The following is a 22,981-nucleotide window of genomic DNA, read 5'->3' on the forward strand; positions in this document are numbered from 1 at the left end:
GCCCCACACTGATGAGAGTCACTACAGTTGGCTCCTAGGAAAAGATTCACAACAAAACCCTTACTGTGTCTGTTGATCTCTGCCCCCAAGCTGTGTTTTATTGACTCAAATCAGGGCTGCCAACTGCTGCAGCCCGGGATGGCTCAGCGTTGCCTAATGGAGTCCAGGCCAGGGCTTGCTAGAGCTTTCTTGAATTACAGATTGTTTTTAGGGGAACAAGCCACTGGCAGCCTAGTGACAAGATAAAAGAAACATTGTGAAAATTTTCTGGTATGCTTTATTTTTGAGCTGAAACTGCAAAGGAAACCTGTAAAATAGGGACACTGGCAGGTTGTAGCATTTCATTCATTCTGGCAGCTACAGAGCAGAAAATCTGTTACTTCTAAAGTTAGAAGCCTCCCAGTAGGGCCAGTTTTCATTGACTACTACTAGGTTCCCAGTGTTCAGTAAATTGAGACTCATATTTATTGGGCGAGTTTTAGATGTCAACACTATTAACTCTTCTTTTGCTATCAGAAGCTCAATGTGTAACAGTGAGATCATCCTGGTCAGTAAACCTGGCCGCACCGCCTTACTGTGCCGTACTCCTTAGTACTTCTAGAAGGCTGGTTTCCTGCATTAAATAGCTGGCAACGATGGCCAGAAAACATGGGAGGAAACACGATATTGTATCTTTCTCCCGGGTATCTGCCTGGTGGGTTCTTTCAGCCAAGTTCTTGTACCATCAAGCCGTCAGAGCTCCTGGCATTCTCCCTGTAAATAACTAGAATTGTCAGTTGGTTCAGTGGTCTTGGGTTCTTCAAACTGCAAGCAGGGTGTGCTCTTTTGTAATGTGAAAGAAACCCAAAGAAAGATCCTAGTGTGAAAAGAGTGAGCGTTGTGGTATGAAGATCATTTATGGCGGCGTATTAGATGCAGTAAGCTTGGCCAAGCTATCCAGTTAGAGTCTCCCTCCCGCCTTTACAGTCACGATAGTAGCTGAACACTACCAAGGGGATACTATTGCAGAACATTTTGGTTTTGGAATTGCTATTTTAATTTTCCTTGTACCTGTGCTTCTTCGAGGGGGTGTCAGACACGTGGGGGCCTGAGCTCTGGGAGAGATGTGCGCCCAGCCTGTTAGGTCTTACATACTTGGTCTTGTCAGTCTTTCTGCCCTACCCTCAAACTGAAAGTTTGCATTACAAATTCGAGTACTTGAAAAGGAACTAATTTTCTGGCATATTAAACTTATTTATATTGTCTGTTAAAATGATTAAATCGCTCTTAAAAATTATCCTATGGACTCTTAAAAACTCAAACACAAAAAAAAACCTCAACTACCATGAGGCATGCCAACTCAAAGTGACCCTATAGGACAAGGCAGAATGTCCCTGTTTGAGGTTCTGAGAATGGAACTGTTTACAGGAGTAGAAAGCCTAATCTTTCTCTCACAGAGGCAGGTTGATGCTTTTGAACTGCTGATCTTGTGGATCGCAGCCCAGTGCACCACCAGGACTTTCTGTGGACTCTAGAGACCACAATCTTTTCACACCCTTGGCCATTCATTTGAAGAGTGTGCTCAAGCTTCTGAAGAAGCCGAAATTCTACCTCATTCTTCTCGTTATCCCATGCTTCTGTTTCACTTCCCTCAAAGAGTTTTAATCTTATGTCTGATTGTCTCTTCATAATGACTTTAATACTTTAGAATACATTCTTAATTGGAATTTAAAATTAAAAATTCTCAACATTGAGAACTTTAAAACTTAGCATTGTTATTACATATTTATTAAAGGCTGAAATGTTACTAGAAATGTATTTTGAATGAGACAGGATAGAATATAAATTCCCTTTTAAATAGATGTAAGAAGGCTTTATAAGTAAGTAGATGGGGGAGAGTTGTTTCAGTAGTTCCATTAAGTTGAACAACTTTTGAGATTATCTTCCAAAATCATATTGTAATTATGTATATACAGCTGGCAGCTCATTTAGGCCCTCCTTGAATTCTGCTGAAAGAAAAATGAAAACACCTGACTTACATTTTTGTAGACTGTTAGGGCCCTGTGCTTTCCTCTCCGTCTCTCTTCCGGAGGCTTTGCGTAGTCCACTGCTTGTCTGGTGGGAGGCTTTGTGCCCCAGGGCCCCAGGGGAAGGAGACGCCCTTCTTGTGTAAAGTGGAGGAGGAGAGTGCTATGAAAGAAGCCCCTGGGATGAGGGCTTTCCCAGACCCACGTAGATGAATATTTGGGGGAGGGAAATGGAGTCCCAGCAGGGCGTGCTTTACAGGCTGCTCCTGGAGACCATACTGGCCTGCTCAGTGTAATTTTTAAATTAAAAGGAAATCATTTTATTGGGGGCTTGTACAACTCTGATCACAATCCATACATCCATCAGTTAAATCAGGCATGTTTGTACATATGTTGCCTTCATTCTTTTCTAGACATTTACTTTCTACTGTGTTCTTGGTATTAGCTCCCTTACCCCCCAGTGTACTTTTAATTTAGGATCTTTCAACCCGTGTGCTAGTGTGACTTTGCTCTATACTGGATTAGAAATGGTACCTTGAGCTGAAAACCACTTCACCAAGCTTCTAGCAGTGACAGACAGAGGCAGGCAGTGTGACCTAGTTGACAACACATTTTGATGGTGGATCTGTGTGGTCTTCCTTAGGGATCCCTAATCCGAGGAAACCAATGGTGGGCATGGGCACTGGGCGGCTGCGGGGGAGAGGGCAAGGTGGTGAGGAAGGGCCCTTAGGTAGGGCAGAGGGTCTGTCAGGCGTTGCTTATGAATCTTTTCTTGTCTCTGCTATTCTTAAACATTGATAGGCACTTGTTAGGGAACTGCGATTTCACTAAGATTTCAGTACAGAGGGGGGTGAAATTGTGCAGAAACATACACTTAACACTTTAGGTCTATTCTACGAGTAATCGGTATCTAGCTGCACACACCAGCAAAACATGTTCTGTGCCACACAGAAGTAAATTTGAAGTGTTTCTGTGAGGTTTGCTTGATGAGTGTCCATTATCTTGCGCTTTATAATCTTGGATTTGGCCAAACTAGAGCGTGAATAATAAAGATTTCTTCCATGTGCTTTTGAAGCCAGTTATTAATTTCTTCTTGTTTCTGTTCTTAGTGTTCTCCATGGCCCGATACCCCCACAGCCTATGTGAATACCAGTCCTTCTGCAGCGCCCACGTTCACCTCCCCCCCGCAGAGCAGCTGCAGTGTCCCCGACAGGTACCGATGGTGTGCTTGTGTGCGTGAGGCCGTGTCTTGCTCGCTCGCCGCATTCCTTAGCATCCTCTGTGTGTGCTTAAAGATACATGTGCGGCTTCAAAAAATGTGTGGAAAAATCAAATGGAAAGGTAGTAGAATTTCTCCATGAGCATTTGAGCCCCCTCCGTATCCTTGTACTTCAGTTTCAGAGGGAAACGCTTGTCTGTTCTTCCTGGGCCAGCTCTTTGCTCCCAGAGCCGGGGGCCTCCCACAGGCACACCAGCAGTTACTATTTCCAAAGGGAGCGTTCTCCCGGCACTCTGTGAGGTAAAGACATTAATGAGGCTCTTGGGTAAAGAGAGGACAATAAGGAGGCTAGGATCACTGAGGTCCAGGTGCTGAGAAAGGAGCCAGGAAGGTGGCCACAGCCCCTGTGGAGTGGTTCTGCATTTTCCTTTTCCTTCTGGAAAGACAAGGAGAGTGGTCACAAGTGATTCCAGTCACCAAGTTGAGTCTGACTTGGGGGGCCCCATTATAAGGCTTTTGAAACTGTCAGTCTTGATGGGAGCAGACAGCCTCGTCTCTGCCCGCCGTGGGGGTGGCGGGCTGGCCTCTTGGGTAGCGGCTTGATACTGGACCCACTGTGCCACCAGGGCTCCTTGTGTGAGTTCAACCACCGTATACACCGTGTGTACTCAACTACCGTATAGACCATATATACACAAGCCGGGTTTCTTCAGCACATTTTTCCTGCTGAAAAAAGCCCCCCCGTTTTTTTGTGATAAAATTAGGTGCCTCGGCTTATACTCGAGTATATATGCTAATGCATATTTTATATTTTGGATTATTATGCTGTTTATTGTAGTTTATTATGTTTTTATATCATTATTTTGAGTTATGTTTTATTTGATTTCTCATTTCCCCCATCCTCACCCCCTCCAACTGAAGAATAATCAACTTTCATTTTCCTGGCACCACGAGAGATCATTAGAACTTGAAGTTCTTACTAGGACAGGTGGTGGAGGCAGGAAGAATGAAGACGAGGGGGGTCTTCGGGGACTTGATCTCACCAGTGGCGTCTGTTTATTACCCCTCCCGCCACCCGCAGGATTGTCTTAGATTAAAGTCACCTACTTTCAGAGCCTTTACGGTCTTTATTTTGGGAGGGGAATTATATAAAAAAGTCATCTTTTCTTTCTCTTCTCCCAGTAATTCTTCTTCCCCGAACCATCAGGGAGATGGAGTGTCACAGGCCATTGGTGAGGTGAGTATGTTTCCCTATGCACTCAGCTGCTCTGAGCGTGTCCTCCTGTATGTTTAGGGCTCTCACTGGGTGGTCCCTTTTGGGGACCTCTTGTCATTATTGGGTCACTTGAACCGTTGAAGTTATGTTCTTGGGCATTTTACTGTAAATCTATAGAATTTCTGTGTTCTGTTTATAATATGCCAGAGACTTGGATTGTTTTCTCTCAAGTTTAAAAATTTCCTCTATTTATATTCGTTTGTTGTTAATAGCAACTTCAGCCCTCAGCCACGACCCAGGAAACACAGCAATGGCTGCTCAAAAACCGATTCTCTTCCTACTCAAGACTGTTTTCCAATTTTTCAGGTATGCTTGTGTATACATTTTCTTTTGTTTCTGTAAGTAATTTCCTTACCCTTTAGAAATTTGACTTTTACTGGTAATAATTATAGATGGATGAAAAGCTGTACAGAGGCCTCTGTAGCCATCACCCATTTTCCCCCACCAGTAACACCTTGCATATCTGTGTCATACCACTAGGAAATTGCTAGTGGTACAATTCATAATTTACCAGATGATGCGAATTCACTTGCGTGTATATGTGCACAGATCTTTTTGATTTCCCTTTTATTAACGTGTAGTTTTATAGGAAGTTACAAAGAGAATCCCTATGTACCTGGCATTCAGTGTCATTCACCGGGTTACATCTCGCATAATTAGCATTAACCAGGAGACTAATTGTGGTGTAAGGTGCATCAGTACCCTTTTACCATGGGTAGATTCCTGTGACTGTCATCATTGTTAACATCCAAAACAAAACTATGCCATCACCTGAGGCATCCCTTCTGATTGCCTCTCTTATAATTGGACCTACACTACACTCTTTGCCACCATTCCTGATTCCTTACAACCACTAATCGATCCCCATCTCTATGACCCTGTCACAGAGCTGGTAGAAATGGAATCATACAGTATGCACAAACTTTGGGAAGCCCCTCTTATAAATCATCTGCTCTCATTGACTGTTGTCATTTGGCAAAGTGTTCTTGACATCCCTCTAAGTAGCTGCGTGTATTAAGAATTTGCCCCTTTTTATTGCCAAATGGTACTCCCTGGCGTGGAGAATCTTTGATTAACAACAAACAAAAACGACACCCTCACTGCTAGTTAGGCAGTTCTAACTCACAGTGACCCTTAGGACAGGGTAGAACCGCCTCTCTGAGACTGTACAAGAGTAGAAAGCCCTTTCTCCTGTGGTTTTTGTTCTTCATAAATTTCAGAGTTCATTCAGCTCTCATATGTGAATCCTACAGACAGGAGGAGAATTCATCATCTTGCTACATAGCCGAGGGGACAGGGATCCCATATAAAGCCTGCTGCAATCCTGGAGGGCCTCTTCGTTTCTCTAGCCTGTGCTGTCACAACTGGTACAAAGGGCCAGATGGGATCAGCTCCTGGGTGACCATCCCAGCTTCAAAAACAGCTGGTCTGTGGCCAGTCTTCCTCTCCTGCACCCCACCCCCTTTTACGTTAAAGCAAACCCTAGATGCCAGTTCAGTGACGTGTGCAGCTCTCCTGCCATGCTCGCAAATGAAAACTGGCTCTGTGATCTCTTTTATGTTTCAGAAAGACTTTGTATTGTATTTTAAATTTAATTTTTTCAAAATTTGTATTGTAAGTAAGCCCTCCTAATCCTAGTTTTACCAAGTATAATAGTGTGACTTCAGGCAAGGCCCAAGATTCTGGACTTGAAATTCCTTTTTTTTTTTCCTCCCCTTAAAGAATATCGTAACTGATCTGGGTGGTTTCCAAGTCGAGTGACCTGCAGTTACTTTTATCCACAAAGCCACAGCAACAAAACCAAGTAGGCAGTGACATCCTCTGTTGGGACAGACAGACTTAGAAGCCTGGTGACTTGGTTAACAGCCTCTGCTCTAAGGTCCGCCACACAGGATGGGGAACAGGCCGTGTTTTCACTGGCTCCGAGGGACGAGGATGGCGTAGGTTCTTGAGCTGTCCAGGTAAACGTGTCCACTCAGGACCCCTCAGGGTTTTGAAGGACGCTGCGCCGACTGTGTGAAAGCAAAACCGTCCCACTTATTGCCAGAAGCTGATCCCAGCTGAGAGACTAGAGGACAGAGCGGACTGCTCGTCTGCGTTTGTGCCGCTATCACATCAGTCTTCACAGGAGTAGACAGTCTCATTTTCCTCCCACGGACCCACCGGCAGCCTGGAACCGCTGAGGCTGTGCTTCCCAGTGTGCCACCAGGGCTCCAGCTGTGAACACAGAGCTCAGGGAAACTGCCAACTCTGCTAGTTCTTATGGGAGAAAAAATTCTGCTTTCTAGGTGCCGACTTATTAAAATTGACGAAGGAGGACTTAGTTCAAATTTGTGGTGCAGCGGATGGGATTCGGCTCTACAACTCCCTGAAGTCAAGGTAAAAGATTGTGTTTCAAAGGAATAATTTTGCTTGAAATATGAGTGTACCTTCATGTGGGGAATTGGGGCCGAATGTCTTTCCATGCTAGGTTGGCGTGTGCTTGTGCGCGCTGTCGAGCATGGGCAGGCTCGTGCTCACGAGGAGACTGTTTTGTGTACACCTTCAGGGCAGGCCCAGATATGATGCAGGCACTGATGAGGGCAGAGGTAGACTGTAAGACTGGTAGAAATGCACATGGGCAGGACTGATTTATGAAGACGACTGGGTTTGTTGCCAAGAAAACAAAACTTCTCATTTAGGTGAGCTATACAGAATCTATGGTTTTTAAGGTCGTGACTACTAAACAGTTGTTAAAAATGTAAATTTTTATTGTGAAGTAAAAGGATAAAACTAAACGCTGTTGGCTTTTAAGATCTCCACTTACCACTGCTGTTACTAGACTTTGATGTCAAAGTTCCTTTTAAAATGGAATCTTAACTAACTTTACAGTATTGACTTAACTTTGCAACTTAATCTGCCAACATGTGACAGACCTTCTTCAGTGGTTGGAGTCTGGGTCATCAGATTAGACCACCTGTAACAGTGGTGTGACAGGCGTGGTTTTTACTGGCAAATCACTGTATGTAATGGAGTAACGCTGTACAGTTCTCATGGGATTTAGAACTTACATTCCTGTCGTCGGTGGTTTGTGCCCACCCCGAGACGGCAGCTTTCTCTTCTAGGCTCATGAGTGGCATCTTCTGATTACAGGTCGGTTAGGCCTCGATTAACCATCTATGTCTGCCAGGAGCAGCTGAGCACCACACCGCTGCCTGGGCAGCAGCAGGCTGCAGGCAGTGCAGGCGAGAATGGCACTTGTACAGCCTATGGTGGGTATTGAGGGCGTGTCACTGTCCTGTCCCTCGGTGGCTGAGGCTGAGGTAGGAGTGGGACGGGCCTGTCCACTTGTTGCTGCAGGAGCCCTGATAGCTAATAGGAAGGTGGCAGCTTGAGGGCCAACACCTTGGGCGAGGAGGGAACCGAGTTGGCCCGCCTGTTATTTCAGCCCCACTGCGCAGTTCTAGGAGCCCCCGTGGCGTAGTAGCCCCATGTTGGGCTGCTAACTGCAAGGCCAGTGATTTGAAACCACCAGCTGCCCTTCCAGAGAGAGATGAGGCTTTCTACTCCCGTGAAGAGTTCGTCTGAGAAACCCGAAGGGGCAGTTCTACCCTGATCTCTAGGTTCACTATGAATCAGAAGCCGTTTGATGGAAGTGAGTTTGACTTGGGTTGTTGCATCTCTGTTGCAGAAGGCTCTTTATATCAGAAATAGTGACGGTTTGGGGGTTTTAGACCCCTAATGTGGATATATTTTTATATATATTATATATATATATATTTACTGATAGCTTAACCAAGAGTGAGGGTTTTTCTTTCCCCATTTTACTGACGGGGAAATCAAGAGTCTTAAAGGGTCACACGTGCAGAGAAGCATCTGAGTAGTAGTAGTACTGTGTGGACTGTGACACAGCACGGGGAACCTCGTGCGTGCTGGTTGTACTGGTGCCACTGGGAGTACATTCCAGGCGATTTTCCATCTGAGTGTGACAGAGCTTCATCCTGAGGAGTTTGCTTAGTGTAAGGAAAGATAGGAAACTAAAACAGCTGTTTGCTCTACGGATGGGCGGGAATATGCAAAATACTTCATGGTGAACATTTAGTGCTTTTTCATTTGGAACTATTTTGACTTCAAAGTTCATTTTTTCAATTTTTAAGATTTAGGATACAAATTGTTTTTATAAAAGAATATCTTTGGAAGGAAGTAGGGTATAGATCCATCCCCACCTGAGGCTAAAGCCTAAGTTGTAGAATATACTGGATCAACATCTAATACCCTTTTAAGTTTTGTTTTTTTAATATAAATTCCTCCCAGAGATCTGCACTGTCATAAACTCCTTTAGTCCTGACCACCTCCATAAAGACCACGCGCCCGTTTGACTTTGAAACTGGCGTACAGGCAGCTCGCTGTTCATTGTAGAGAAATCAAGAACATCTAAAACTCCAAATCCTTTTCTGGAGATTGCTTTAAATGTGCATTACCTAGTGCACAGCCTTGCTGTTGAGCATGTTCGTGTGGTTCAGATGGAGTGTCAGGGAAGCTTGAGAGGACTGGGGGAGTGCGCGTTGTCGTTCTTTATTTGGTACTTGGAAAAGTGTGCAAGAAGCCCAAGGTGACTGTTGAAATGCTGTTCTTTTTATTTCAGTTTATCATGCCATCTACTTGGAAGAAATGGTTGCCTCAGAAGTTGCTCGAAAGCTTGCGTTGGTGTTTAATATTCCTTTGCACCAAATTAACCATGTTTACAGACAGGGTCCCACTGGCATTCACATTCTTGTTAGCGATCAGGTAAATAGTGCCCATCTCCTCTTCCCTGCCGATTATACCGGTGATTTACTTTGACACACTGTAGGACCTGCTCTGCAAATACGCGTGAAAATTATTCCCAAAGTGCAAAGGAGCAATTTTTAGCATTTAATGAAGAGCTTCAAGCAGCCCCGTGCTGAGGAATACAGTGGTCCCCTCTCCCTGACACTATTGGGTTCCACTCTAGGCTCTGGCCCTTTTTATGTCTAGAGGCATTTGTACTCCTTATTAGAGGACTAGTTTTAAACTACACATAAGACTAAATTGACTTTGTTAAGAGACTCACAGAACCTGCAGGCAGCACGCTTCCCAGTAGGTCACAAGGGTGATGGGAGGGCTCGCTCCGGGGGTAAGTACAGTTCGGATGGGTCGACCACTGCAGTGTGTGCATTCTTACTAGCTCACTCCATTCATAAACAGTGCCTGAATGTATAGACTGACAAGTGAGTTTTGATTATTCTGTACATATGCTTTCTTCCTAGATGGTTCAGAATTTTCAAGACGAGAGCTGTTTTTTATTCTCTACCATAAAAGGTACATGTGTGCTGCAATTGAAATGAGAATGTGTGCCTAAGCACCCTCTTGTCTTATGTTTTAGTCTTGGAAAATCTCCAATGGTTGCTATAAAGTTGCATGATGGACAGGGAATGGCTGGGATAGATGACTGGAAGGAATCACAATTCACTCAGCCATTGCTTTCTGAGCGCCTTGTGTCGTGAGACACCATACTTTGGGAGTTAGTTGGTTTGAACAAAATAGCAATAGTTGCTCAGTTCTTGGAACCGGGAAAATCAAACAAAAATTAGAACTATCTTTTAAGGGCCATATGGGGTTGGTGGCTGAGCATCAGGAAAGGCCTTTCTGAGAGGTTCTCATGAATGCTGAGTTAGCCAGGGAGCCTTCCGAGGTGCATGGGCGGCTGTGCGATGGAAAGAGGGCCAGTGGGGAGTGGGTCGAGTGAAGCAGGAGGCTGGTACTTGGTATTGATGGGAGTTGGGATTTTGTTGAGAAGCTAATGAAGTAGTTTGAACAGAGTGATATGATCAGGTTTTTTACTCTAGCTTCTTTGTGGAAGACAGCAATCTGGAGGCAAGAGGTGTCATCCAGGTGAGATGTGGGGGTAGCCCATAGATTCATAGACAGGGCCCCACATTTGAGTGTGAGGAAGAAGGAGGCCGAGCCTCTGGCCTTGGATTGAGCACAACTGATCACCCCATTGACGAGGTCGCTAAGGTTGAGGGTAAAGCAATCAACAGTTGTTTGGGAAATGTAGAAGTGGCAGGTGGGCAGTTAATTCTATCAGCCCATGACTCAGAAAAGGCCTTTTAAAAAGTCCATCGGTAAGTTTGTACGTTTTCAGCCATAGTTACGGTCACTGATGATGCAGGAGGACTTCGAGTGGGTACCGGCGGATTCCCAGTGAACCGTAGAGGGGGGAGGGTTAGTTTAGTGCAGTCGATCTAGAAAGGGGCAGCCTGAAAGCGTGCTTTCCCTCAGCTTACCCACCCGAGGAACGAGTTTCCATTGCGAACTGGTTCGCGTTACCTACTTTCAAAGCCGTTTCTTGCTCAGTCTAACCCGGCAGGGGCTGGTGAGGTTGGCAGACGGGGTCCCTCCCCTCCCATCCTAGGTGACTGGTTTTCAGGCGCCCCGCTTCTCACCTTCTACTGAACAACACGAGGCTGCCAGGCAATAGTGCTGCTAAGGAATCCACTCCATCACCCCCAAAGGGGAAAACTTTCCAAAGAGCTGGCTGTGGGCTGCCCATCCTGCTTCCTCCCTCTCCATGGGAGTGTCTGAAGCTGGTCGCGAAAAGCCCTCCAAGAAAGGGGACGTGCGCCTGGAGGTGCCTGGAGAAAGCTAGTCTCTGAATTAGAGGGAAGAGATCATAGTTTAGGTTTTCCTAAGCTTACTAAAAGAATGTGTTTAATCACTCTTTACTTTTTTTGGCAGCTGAAAATGGTGGCGGTATCTACATAATCTTGAAGTGATGTCCTTGTCCTAGGTAGATTGAACTTTTATTCAGTACCAAATAAGTCATGCTTAAAGGTGTGTGAAGACTGAATCCAAGAAGTCTCAGCGTTGGATTTTACCGTCTAAAATGTTTCATATTGAAAACATCAGATGACCTTCCAATGAGATACTGTCTGAGGTGACTCGTCGCCGTCACTGCCACAGCCGAGCTTCCTGGTGAGAGCGAGCCCGGTGGAATGGCCCATGGGCTGGGCGGCCTGCTTCTCTGGCAGAGGCCAGCAGTAGACGTCACTAGGAGCAGCCTTGCTTCTTTTACACTGTATGAGGCTTGGAGATGAATGTAAACTCTTACTGTGGGCATTTACCTTTCTGTGCCAGTTTGGCTTTTATTGCCTGGACCTTCGCTGACAGGCGGGGTGGGCAGCGCTGTGTGGAGCCCTGCAGGACATAATCTGCGGGGAGACACTGTCTTGACAGTGAGCCGGTGGTCGGGCTAGGAGGCTGCACCTTCTCAGAGGAAATCCTGTCTAAGAGAGTGTGTCTGATGGGATCAAGCCAGGAAGATGGGTTTCAAGCAAACTGCATTATCAGGAGTACCTTGGTGAGAGGATCAGTGTAAATCCTAATAGGTACAAAGACTTTTTTGTGTTTTGCTTTGTCAGTTTTATTGAAAAATGTTTTGCTTCTGCTTCCATTTTTAGCATTTTAGCTTCTGGTTTTTCCTTTTTAAAGCCCCATTGCCTTTAAAATTCATGTGGGTATCCTCTTCCCTCTCTTGTACTTTTCAAGCTCTATGCTACCCTAGACATTGAAAATGAGTGACCTCAGCAGGGGGAGGGGGGGTGGAAATAGTATCGTTGACCGCTTCTGACTTGGTGTTGAGCAGGCTTAGTTAACCAGAAGATAAAATCGCTTCTGGAGCGCCAGATGTCATACGTCAAACATTAGAGGGCACCATAAAAATCCCTAATCCTCTCCTCCAATGCCAAGCTTTAGTACAATCACGATGAAAAATTCTGGTTATTAATTAGGGACTTCTTAGCCACCACCCAATGGCTTCATTTTCTATCAAAAGAATGCCTCTTTCACAAAAACCAAGCGCTTTTCTAATAGTAACTTTTCAAGGAAATCTCGGTTTTGCATTGTCTCCTTTCCCTCAAGGCTGTTTGAGTGAAATTCATCAAGCATTTTTCGAGGCCTGTGATGTAACAGACTGAGTTTTAAAGAAAACCGTGAGGGCTTCAAAAAAGTCGAGAAATCATTATCTTTCTATTTCATTTTCCATGAACTTTTTGAAGCCCCTTCACATAATCCTATTTTAATTAAATTCTGTCCATGTGTCCGAGTATTCTGGCTTTGAATGTACTGTCTGATCATCTTTGTTTAGAGGGAAATAGGAACAATCATGTGTGAAATTTCTTCCAGAAGACAATACCGTGGGTGAGTGCGGTGATGTTCTCCAGTCCATAAAGTGGTTCCCTCTGCATTTTAACGCAGCGCTGTCTCGATATGTGTCCATCTTTGGTTTGCGAGTGTGTGTGGCTCCTGTGGACCCCGGCAAAGGACAGCTTTCCCTGCCCCCCTCTTCCCTTTGCGTGTGTTTGGCCAGGTGTTTTCTGGACCTGTCACTTGGGAAAGAAGCGGGCTACCCTCTTGGTTTAGCGTCTCACTGGTCATTTTAGCATTCCTTTGTGTCTCAAGATTTTTGGAACAAATGCCATTTAATGCTGTGTGCTATTTTTAACTCATCAGGTTTTAGGAGTGGAATAAAAATAATTAAAAGCTCATCAAACTAAAAATTCTATTTGAGCAGTATTGAACATTAGTCTGTCCCAACGAAACAGGTTAAATTACGGCACCAGCATATTTGCTATTTTTTTAACAGTAGGATGTACACGTTTCAGTATAATAAATGTTTTCCAATTGTTTTGCAAATGTGTGTCTCATTTAAAACCTGCTTCTGCCACCTGTGCAGTGTCCTTGCCAGTCCTGTGCGAACCGTAGGCTGGGGGTGGGGGGGCCTTTTCCTTTTGTCTGTTCTTGCAAAGCAGGTCACACCGAGGGCAGGTAATTCTAGTGACGTCACTGTTGACATTCCAGGAGGAAGCAGATAGTTCCTGAAGGTTTCTGTTTTGCATGAGATCACGTGTCACTGAGCATCAGGTCCAGGACTCCTAACACGTAAGAATTTAAGACTAACTCATAATCACTGAAGCAAATCTGTCACGTATTCATGTTTATTTAGGTGGCTTCCTGCATCATCTTTTTCGACAAACAGTGGTGTAGACATACATTGAACTGCTGTGCTGTTCACACAGACTATAGACCAGGAGACACTGAAGTAGATCACAAAGCAATAAAGGCAGCAGGTCTTGAGGACATGCTGCACTTGATGGGGTGCGGTAGGCGTAGCCGCCTGGCACCGGGCTGAGGCAGCGTGGCGGAGGTGCTGCACGGAGAAGTCTCCTCGCAGACTCGGATGTGATGAGCTCCGGGCCCCTCCTCTTCAGTCAAGCTCACCAATGTGGACAGCAGCAGGGAACATCAGGTCGTGTCACATATAGGAAAGGTCCGATTTCAAAAACGCCTTTGCTCAGACTTGTCTGTGTCATGAGATTATAGCAATAAAACTCTCAATTTCTTTTTAACATTTCAATGGTTTATTCATTTGAGTAAAAGGTGCCAACAACTTTACTGATCTGAGTTTAAAGTGTAAGACTTTTTTAAATAGTTCTGGTGTAACTTGATTTCTAAGATTTTAAAATAAACTTGAAAAAAAACCGCATCCATTCTACATGCATCCATTATTTTTAATTGGTTACACCAGTGAATTTTGAAAAATTATATTTCTTTGAGGTTCCCCAGAGTTGGTGAGAGATGTGGACACGCTCTTTGCGTTACCGGAAATGCCTAATGTGCTCCATGTCGCATAGGCCAGGGCCTGTGGTTCCAACCGGCAGCACACCCTCTGAATTGCAGCACACCCTCTGAATTGCGCTCGCTCAGGTTTTGGTCCGGAGTGTCTTCCACAAGTTGACGGAAGCAGAAGGGTGAAGACCCTGCTCCACCACTTGGAGTCATTTCTTTGGTGTCTCATGGAAACCAGTGGGCATGCCTTGCACACAAGTCTCTACGTCGGCCCAAGCAGGCAGTGCACGCACTCGGATAACGCTCCTATGTAGTCTTCAACGTGGAAGAGATCCTGCGGCTTAAAATGGACTCGTTGTGAATTGCAGTAGGCCACTGGCTTCTCAAGTAGAAACTCAACAGCTTGTTTTCCTACTCCATTTGTGCTAACACTGACGGTGTGTTTGAGGAGTGCCGACAGAGCCAAGGGTGTGACTGTCTCCCTCGTCAGGCGCCCACCAGCCAGGAGTGGAGAGATGCGAGGTTTCCCACCCGGCCCTGGCTGCACGGAGGCTACTCGCCATGTGTTGCCTGACACAGGCTGTGAGTGACTGGTAAGAACTGTCAGCAGATTTAGCGCAACCCGCCCAGAAGTCTTTCACCTGTACGAGCCTTTCCCAGTGACGTGTCAACAGATTGGGGTAGTGGTGGAGGTGGTCAGGAAGACCCGGGTCTTCTCTGGAGAAAGGAGGCCACGCCGTGCCTTGCGGAGGGGCATCGTGTCAGAGAACAACACAGCACCTGCACAGCCGCTGTCCACTCCCTCCCACTGCCGTTGGTGGGGTGACAGGTGCAAAGTAGGCATGTACTTTAACATGCGGGAGCTGAGCCTGGAAGAAGAAAGGAGTGTCAGGTTATGGTCATTCATCCAAAGATGTCTACTGGTGGTAACTTGGTCCTGGGTGCAAACCAATGTGCTGGGCAGCTCTCGCCTCCCTGGAAGCAGCTACATTGGGGTGCAAATAGAATGTCTAAACTTATAAAATGATCCCCAAAATGTTTCTTTAAGAACTAGATGGGGAAAGAAAAGCAAACTGTTGGGCCTCACCCTGGACAGCAGCCAAGAACCTGTCCCCTTAACCCTGGCAGTAATCTTACCCCACCTTTGAAGGCAGGGCTTCTCTAGGGTGTAGATCACCAGGATATGGGGCACAGGCCCTCTCAATCAGAGGCAGGGTCTAAGCGAGCGACCTTTGAAGAAGCCCAAGGGCACTCCCTGTGCAACCAGGTGAGTTTGCACAACCACTGAGGAACTCAAACCGTGGAGTCGGTCGGTTTGGACTCTTGACGGGGGTGCTCGTGCAGTGGTTCTCAACCTTCCTCCTGCCGCTATCACCCAACATCCATATTAGGTTCATGGCTACTTCATGACTGTAATTTTGGTACTGTTGCAAATCGATGACCCCTGTGAAAGGGTCGTTCGACCCCCAAAGGGGTCTTGACCCGCAGGTTGAGAACCGCTGCCCTACAGGAAGGACAGAACGTCATGAGCTTGTGGTTAGCAGCCGGGAATCCTGATAGAAGCCAGAATACCGGTGATTCGTTTGTTGCCTAGAAAGCGCCAGGTGTGGCCCCCTCCCCTGCCCCACCTACCCGCATCCTCTTGATGCCTGCGCGGGTGACCTGCTGGCAGTCGTAGAGCTCCAGGCGCTCCAGGCCCCGGCAGCTCTCCAGGTGCTCCAGGGCCGCGTCCGTGATGAGCAGGCAGTTGTCCAGCTCCAGCACCCGGAGCCGCGCGTGCCCGCAGGTGCTGTTACTCAGGTGCAGGATCCCATCGTCCGTGATGAGCTCGCAGTGCGATAGGCTCTGGAGCAGAAGGAAGCAGATGTTACCAGGGCCCTCGTTCTGGGGCTAGGGCTGGGAAGAGCAAGGAAGCTGTGACCTCTACCCACAGGAACTGTGCGCCCTGGGCGAGGAGAATTACACACACACCCCCGGGCCCTGTGGCAAGGGGGTTCCGGTCTCTAACCTTTCTGAAAATCACTTTCGGGGAGAAATGTCAGCATCGACCCTATCCATGCACTTTCATAGGCCATTTCACCATTTGGCGTGAGACCAGCAATCAGTCTAATGCCCTTGTTCAATTAAAAAAAAAAAGTAAATGGCCATGACTGAGAAATGCTTGTCTTTAAAGGTTACCCACAAAGACCTTCATCTGAGACTAGCGGTGTCAGTGGGTCTAAATGGCAAAGGTTGCAGAAAGTGGCAAATCCAGGTTTCTGTTGTCTAGGGAACCCAGGGCTAGTGTGCCGCGGAAACTGTTGGACGAGGTAACGTTTCCTTCCATGTAAACGAGAAAGGCGGGGAAGGCTGCTGCAGTCCGCCAAGAGTGGGACTGAAGGGATCCGCCAAACGAGCCGTGTCCATTGGGTTCTAGGTCTCCTCTGATGACACTGTTGTAATTCAGTTCTCCATGGCCGGAATTTGTTCCCAACTCCGAGTCAGGTCCCTCCTGGGCAATGGTAAGTAAAACTCTGAACCAGAGCGGAAGACCTGACCAAAACCCAGCTCACAGCCATCCGGTCCCTCCCACCTCAGCAACCCTAGAGGACTGGGGAGAAGTGTCTGAAGGGTTACACGGCGTTAACTACCAATCAAAGCAATGGGAGCATGAGTTATGGGGTGACGATGACTGAATCTAGCCTGTGTCCAGTGAAGGGGAACTTGGCCAGAGCTGAGGAAGGGGCCGGATAATAGAGCTGCATCGGCTACGGGAGGAATGTTCCCGCCCTTCTGAGGTCATTGGCAAGTCTTGGGGAAAATGCAAAGTTTATCTTGTCTTGTTTTATTAAACAAATGATCTCTCCACCCACCAGAATGCTTAAAAGGAAAAAGATGAGAAATGTTGAGGCTGTGGAACACAAAGCTCATTTGTTACTGGGGCAATATGAACATTCCTGGCAGATGCATACAGGAGGGAGCTTCAAAAAGTTGGTGTTCCATTCTCTCTCAGTTACATCTTTTCCTAAAACCTTCAACTTGAAGCCTTCTCCTACACATGAGCTAAAGCCAACGCCATACTGTCTGGACCTGCAGAAAGGACGCGTACAGCCCCAGGGTAACCGCGCAGTCGAGTACCAGACAGCAACAGTGGACCAAGTCCAGCTGCATCCAACCATGTGGCTGCACCTCCCAAACCCCATGCTGACTGAAGAAGCTGACACCCTATCTGGTGAGCGGCAGATACAAATCAGGCAAAGTTAATGCAATTGGGTGTCATCAGCTCTGGGGAGTAGGGAGGGGGGAGGCCTGTGGGCCCTGGTAATGTGCAATCTGAGTGTGCTCAGCTTTTGAAAATGCACTGCTGAAAAAGAACAAGCATTGCTCTATATCATGGGCTCCCAAACTTACTTGGCCAGTGCCCCTTTTCATAACAAAATAAAATTACTCAGCACTTCCCTTGCAATTAAACGTGTGTAACATACCCCACAATCCAGGATAAAGTGCAGGTGTCTGATTTAAGAACACCTTGAATCCTTCCAGGGCCCCCAGGGGGCAGCATCACCCACTTTGGGAAACACTGTTCTACACAATATAACCATTCTGTGTAGTCTTTTCATACAAAAGTTAAAATCTAAAAACCTGCCTACTGAATGTACATAGGGTATAAATGGGGATGTAATCAGAAGCAGGTTATTGTAGCCTTTGAGGCAAGTAGAGGCTGGGAATTTGGACCAGATGATGGATTGCATTTGGAAGAGGGGGCTGTGAATTCCTCCCTGAAGAATAAAAGAAGCCGGCACGCTGGCCTTGGACGTAAGAAACAGGCAGCTGAGTGCAACTGAGAAGCAGAGGAGGATGAGCAGCTGTCAGACCCCGATGCTTGAAGGGCCTCCATGAGCTCTGTCTGAACCGAGATTCAGTTCCTGTTTTCCGAGTCCCAACACATGAACTGTCTATGCATTAACTACTACCGATACATGTTCAGCAAACCGCTAGCTTTTAGATCTGAGTTACGGATAATGCAAGAAGAATCCAATATGGTTACAGAACGGAATGTCCAGAGGCTTTGTAAAGGTAATGGTTCAGAAAGTCAAAATGCAGGTAGTAAAATGCAACCAGAAAAAGAAGTGTGTGTCTATGTTGCACACAGATACACTCCCACAAGGTTAACAACTGTCGGAACCAAGCAGATACTTCCGTATGCCTTTAAACATCGCTTTACCGACAGGGTAAGCATTTGTATAAACTAACTGATTCACTTTACGGAAGATCCCAGGGGCAGTGGATGTGCACCTGGTCCCTAAGCTACAGGCCTTTGATCTGACCGCTGCTCCCCTTGCATTCTAACACACCTGCGAGCCAGGTGATGCCCAAATTACAGATGAGGAAACAGGTTCAAGGAAGTTAATGGCCCATCATACCCAGCTCTGGCCCGGAAGCCTGCCACCCTACCCTGCCGCTTCCTGGCCGGCTGCAGAGTCCAGGCTACCTTCATTTCTGCCATCTGCTTCCGGGCAGCTGGGCTGGGAAGAAGTCCAAAAGGTACGTTTCTCACTGTTAGTTGTGCTCTTCCGGCTAGGAACGGGTGGAAGAGAGCAGTCACAGCAGTCCTGAGAGTCTGAGCGTGTGTGTGAGAGGGAGAGGTGTGAGGGTGGAGACAAATCACCACCTCCCTACAGGCACAGGCCCTGGCCACCGTGGCTGTCCCTGTGGAGGGGGTGATTGGGAACTTAGGACGGGAGTTGGACTTCTCACTTGTATTCATTGCTTTTGGGAGAACAGGAAGTTACAAAACCGAGATGGAGAGGTCCCGTATGCTCTCCTGAACACAGGTCCAATATGGTACCCGGACCAGGAGAAAGCACTACGCTGAGGACAGTTCTAGGCCACTTTGTCACATGGATCAGGTGGCTTCAAAATGTCCGTGAAACAATTCCATTACGTTTTCCTTTGTGGTCCCCCTTGTGTACTGGGTTCATGTAACCACCAATACAGCCAAGAGCGGAACAATTCCATTTACTGCCAAAGCTCCCACTTCGTGCACACTTCCTGCCATGGACAATCCCTGCTGAAATGTTTGTCGTTTCCATCCCCTCACAAAAGGGTCACAAGGAAAGGAAGAGCCAGCCAGGGTGCGGTATAGCACCGACACGAAACACATTCCTCGAGTTATTTATCGCTCCCCTGCCCCCACCCCACTATCATGACCCCAGTTCTGGCTTACGAATCCGGCTAGACCAGAGCATGTACACTGGTACAGAGAAGAGCTCTTGACACACAGAATCCAGGATACACCCCCCCCCCCATGAACAGTAATGGGAGTAGTGATACCATGAGGTGAGGGGGTAAGAACGGGGTACCAATCACAATGATCAACATTTAACAACCTCCCACCCCCCTCTGGGGTGGGGGAGACAACAGAAGCATGGTGAAGGGAGAGAGCAGCAGGCAGTGGGAGATATGGAGATAACTGATAGCTCCATCAAGGGATTAGGAGGATAGAGGGAGGCGGGGTGGGGGAGGGAGGAGGAAAAGGAGCCGATACCAAGGGCTCAAGTAGAAAATGTTTTGAGAATGATGATGACAACAAATGTACAAATGTGCTTAACACAATAGATGGATGTATGAATTGTGATAAGACCTGTAAGAGCCCCCCAATAAAATGATGTATTAATTTTTTTGGTCATTTCAAGCAACTATGGAACTATTGCACTATGGGACTACTTGTAATTGGCCTTTTCCCCTGGGGACACTGCCTTGTTCCTTTTAACTGCAGATCCTCCTCCCCGAGGTGCTGCCGTGCTGCCGGCGGCACAGTGGGCTAAGCACTGAGCTCTCCGGGCTGACCAGTGCGTGCCCTGTTCCCGCCCGCTGCCCCTCGGGAGAAGGGTGCTTGGCCTCCAGAATGGCGAGCAGCAGCTCTGGTTCTCCTGCCGGCGGCGCTCTCTGCAGAGCCTGTGCCAGGCTCCGTGTATCCTTGGCCCGCTGTGCCAGGGTACCAGTTCACCCGCTCCAAGGCAGTTCTTCCATTGTTTCAGATTCTGCCCAGTGAAAAACAGTGGCTGTGAACACTGAGGTGTGGGCACAAGTTTCCTTTGGGACTATGACTGCTAGGATATCGGTCTGTTTCTTAAAAACCAAAACCACAAAGAGCGAGCAAAGGCCGAACTAGCTGCCACAGTGGCTGTACCGTGTTACATTCCAGTCTCGTCAGTGTAGGCCAGCCCCAGTGTGTCCACATCCCGGGCAGCATTTCATCCTGCCCCTTTCTCCCTCACTGTTCCATTACACCTGCAGAGAATCTAGTCCTGAGCTCAATTTGTACTTCCTGACTTAATGGCAACATTAACATCTTTCCACTTGCTATCGTATATCCCCTTCAGTAACATTTCCCTTCATGTCTTTTGCCTTGAAAACCCCATCGAGTAAATCTGCTGGGCACACATGGGGTCACCGTGAGTCAGAACGGACTCGGTGGCGGTAAAACCACATCTTGGCCGGACCGCATGCTCAGAAGAAAGCAGGAGCGCTGCGGCAGTGACTGCCACACGGCATGGAACGGTACGACGTCTGGGTTAGGTCCTGCACCGTTTGACTGAAACACTGATGTGTCTTGCCTCCAAACTTGACCCAATCAACAATTCTTTGTTGTTGTAGATATTGTTTTATTTTCTATTTTTGCTTCGTTGTACTCGGTCTTGTGATAGTGCATACTGTTGTCAATACATGTCTACCTGGAAGTGATAGGTGGGATAACCAGGCCGGAAGAGAGAACAACAGGATGACACTTTCGGGGGGACATGGGAGAGGGGGAAAAGAAGTGGGTGTTAACAAACCCAGGGACAAGGGAACAACAAGTGATCCAAAATCAGTGGCAAGGAGGTGTAGGAGGCCTGGCAGGGCTGGATCAAGGGCATTGTAACCGAGAGGAATTCTTGAAACCCAAATGAAGGATGAACATGATAGTGGGACAAGAGGAAAGTACAAAGAAATAGAGGAAAGAGCTAGGAGGCAAAGGGTAGTTATAGAGATCTAAATACAGGCATATACAGAGGTAAATATATTTATATATGAGGAGGGGAAAATAGATCTATGTACATATGTTTATAGCTTGAATATTAAGAAGACAGATGGACAGTGGGCCCCTGTTCCAGTACTCGCTCAACACAAGAACACTTTGTTCTAACAATTCAGCAGTCTGAGATGCTCACCTTCCCAACACGATCGCTGAAGACAAAGTGGGTGCATAACAAATGTGAAGAAAGCTGATGATGCCCAGCTATCAAAAGAGATAGCATCTGAGGTCTTAAAGGCTGGAAGATAAACAAGTGACCATCTAGCTGAAAAACAACAAAGCCCACATGGAAAAAGCACACCAGCCTACCCTGACACAATCGCTGAAGACAAAGCAGGTGCATAAGCAAATGTGAAGAAAATTGATGGTGCCCCGCTATCAAAAGATATACAGTCATCAAGGTTCATGAGGGAGGAGGGAGTGGGGAGGGAGGGGAAAATATGAGGAGCTGATGCCAGGGGTTTAAGTGGAGAGCAAATGTTTTGAGAATGATGAGGGCAAGGAATGTACAAATGTGCTTTACACAATTGATGCATGTATGGATTGTGATAGAGTTGTATGAGTCCCTAATAAAATGATTTTTAAAAAAAGATAAAGAGTCTGGGGTCCTATAGGCTGGAAGATAAACAAGTGGCCATCTGAGAAACAACAAAGCCCACATGGAAGTAGCACACCTGTGAGACCACAAGGTATCGAAGGGATCAGGTATCAAGCATCAAAGTTAAAAAAAAAAGATAGCATTGTGAATGAGGGGGTGTGCGGAGTGGGCACCCAGGGCCCATCTTTGGGAAATTGGACATCCCCTTGCCAAAGGGCTCTGGGGAGGAGACGAGCCAGTCAGGGTGCAGCGTAGCAATAATGAAACATACAATTTTCCTCTAGTTCTTGAATGCTTCCTCCCTCCCCCCCCCACTATCATGATCCCAGTTCTACCTTACAAATCCAGCTGGACTGGAGGATGTACACTACTACAGATAGGAACTGGAAACACAGGGAATCCAGGACAGATGAACCTCTCAGGTGAGAGTGGCGATACCAGGAGGGTGAAGGGAAGGCGAGGGAGAAAGAGGGAACAGATTACAAGGATCTACATATAACCTCCTACCTGGGAGACAGTGGAAAAGTGGGTGAAGTATAAGATATGACAAAATAAAAGTAATTTATAAATTATCAAGGGTTAATTGGGGGTGGGGGAATGGGGAGGGAGGGGAAAAATGCGCTGATACCAGGGGCTCAAGTAGAAAGCAAATGTTTTGAGAATGATGAGGGAAACAAATATACAAAAGTGCTTGACACAATGGATGGATTTTGGATTGTGATAAGAGTTGTACGAGCCCCCAATAAAACTATTTAAAAAAACAAACACAATTCTTTAAAAACAAGAGAGACCCTTGCTGGGCATGGAGGCGTTCCTGAGGAGTGAACGACCTGGACTCACCAGGGCTTGCAGTTTCGGACAGTGAATGGAGAGCTGGATCAGCGTGCTGTCTGTGATCTGGAGAGAAACATGCCGGGGCTCAGTGTGACGTCCACTGGGGAATTCAGTGCCTAGTCCTGCCTCAAGGGTTCACGCCCAGCTGAGACAGGCTCGAAAGGTAATTAACCCCCCTTGAGCACACAGGAGCGGAAGCACCTGTCCACTCCAGGGTCACCCAGCTGATCTTTGGCCTCCCCTCTCGGGTCCCCGGGCTGTGCGGGAACCTAGGATCTCCTCCCTGGAGGCCGTCCATCACCACAGACAAGCTTTCAGGCAGCATAAAAGCCGCCCCGCCTTTGTTTTAAACTGGCAAACACGT

At 47.0% G+C, this 22,981-nt stretch overlaps 2 protein-coding genes across 4 annotated transcripts in view; one reads left to right on the forward strand and one right to left on the reverse strand.

The window, feature by feature from the left end:
• The window catches only part of UBP1 (upstream binding protein 1), a 49,228-nt gene extending 36,033 nt beyond the window's left edge, over positions 1-13,195 (forward strand). For both annotated transcript variants that reach the window (XM_075547086.1, XM_075547085.1), the window contains 8 exons: positions 3,116-3,219; positions 4,408-4,462; positions 4,714-4,807; positions 6,790-6,880; positions 7,634-7,752; positions 9,126-9,268; positions 9,769-9,820; positions 11,240-13,195. In XM_075547086.1, the coding sequence (XP_075403201.1) occupies positions 3,116-3,219; positions 4,408-4,462; positions 4,714-4,807; positions 6,790-6,880; positions 7,634-7,752; positions 9,126-9,268; positions 9,769-9,820; positions 11,240-11,277 (696 nt within the window). In that variant the 3' untranslated portion in view covers positions 11,278-13,195. The remainder of the gene's footprint in view (positions 1-3,115; positions 3,220-4,407; positions 4,463-4,713; positions 4,808-6,789; positions 6,881-7,633; positions 7,753-9,125; positions 9,269-9,768; positions 9,821-11,239) is intronic.
• The window catches only part of FBXL2 (F-box and leucine rich repeat protein 2), a 97,530-nt gene continuing 82,837 nt past the window's right edge, over positions 8,289-22,981 (reverse strand). For both annotated transcript variants that reach the window (XM_075547087.1, XM_075547088.1), the window contains 3 exons: positions 22,624-22,680; positions 15,761-15,973; positions 8,289-14,997 (listed from right to left, as the gene is read on the reverse strand). In XM_075547087.1, the coding sequence (XP_075403202.1) occupies positions 14,890-14,997; positions 15,761-15,973; positions 22,624-22,680 (378 nt within the window). In that variant the 3' untranslated portion in view covers positions 8,289-14,889. The remainder of the gene's footprint in view (positions 14,998-15,760; positions 15,974-22,623; positions 22,681-22,981) is intronic.

Source organism: Tenrec ecaudatus, chromosome 4 (assembly GCF_050624435.1).
Source record: "Tenrec ecaudatus isolate mTenEca1 chromosome 4, mTenEca1.hap1, whole genome shotgun sequence".
NCBI lineage: Eukaryota > Metazoa > Chordata > Mammalia > Afrosoricida > Tenrecidae > Tenrec > Tenrec ecaudatus.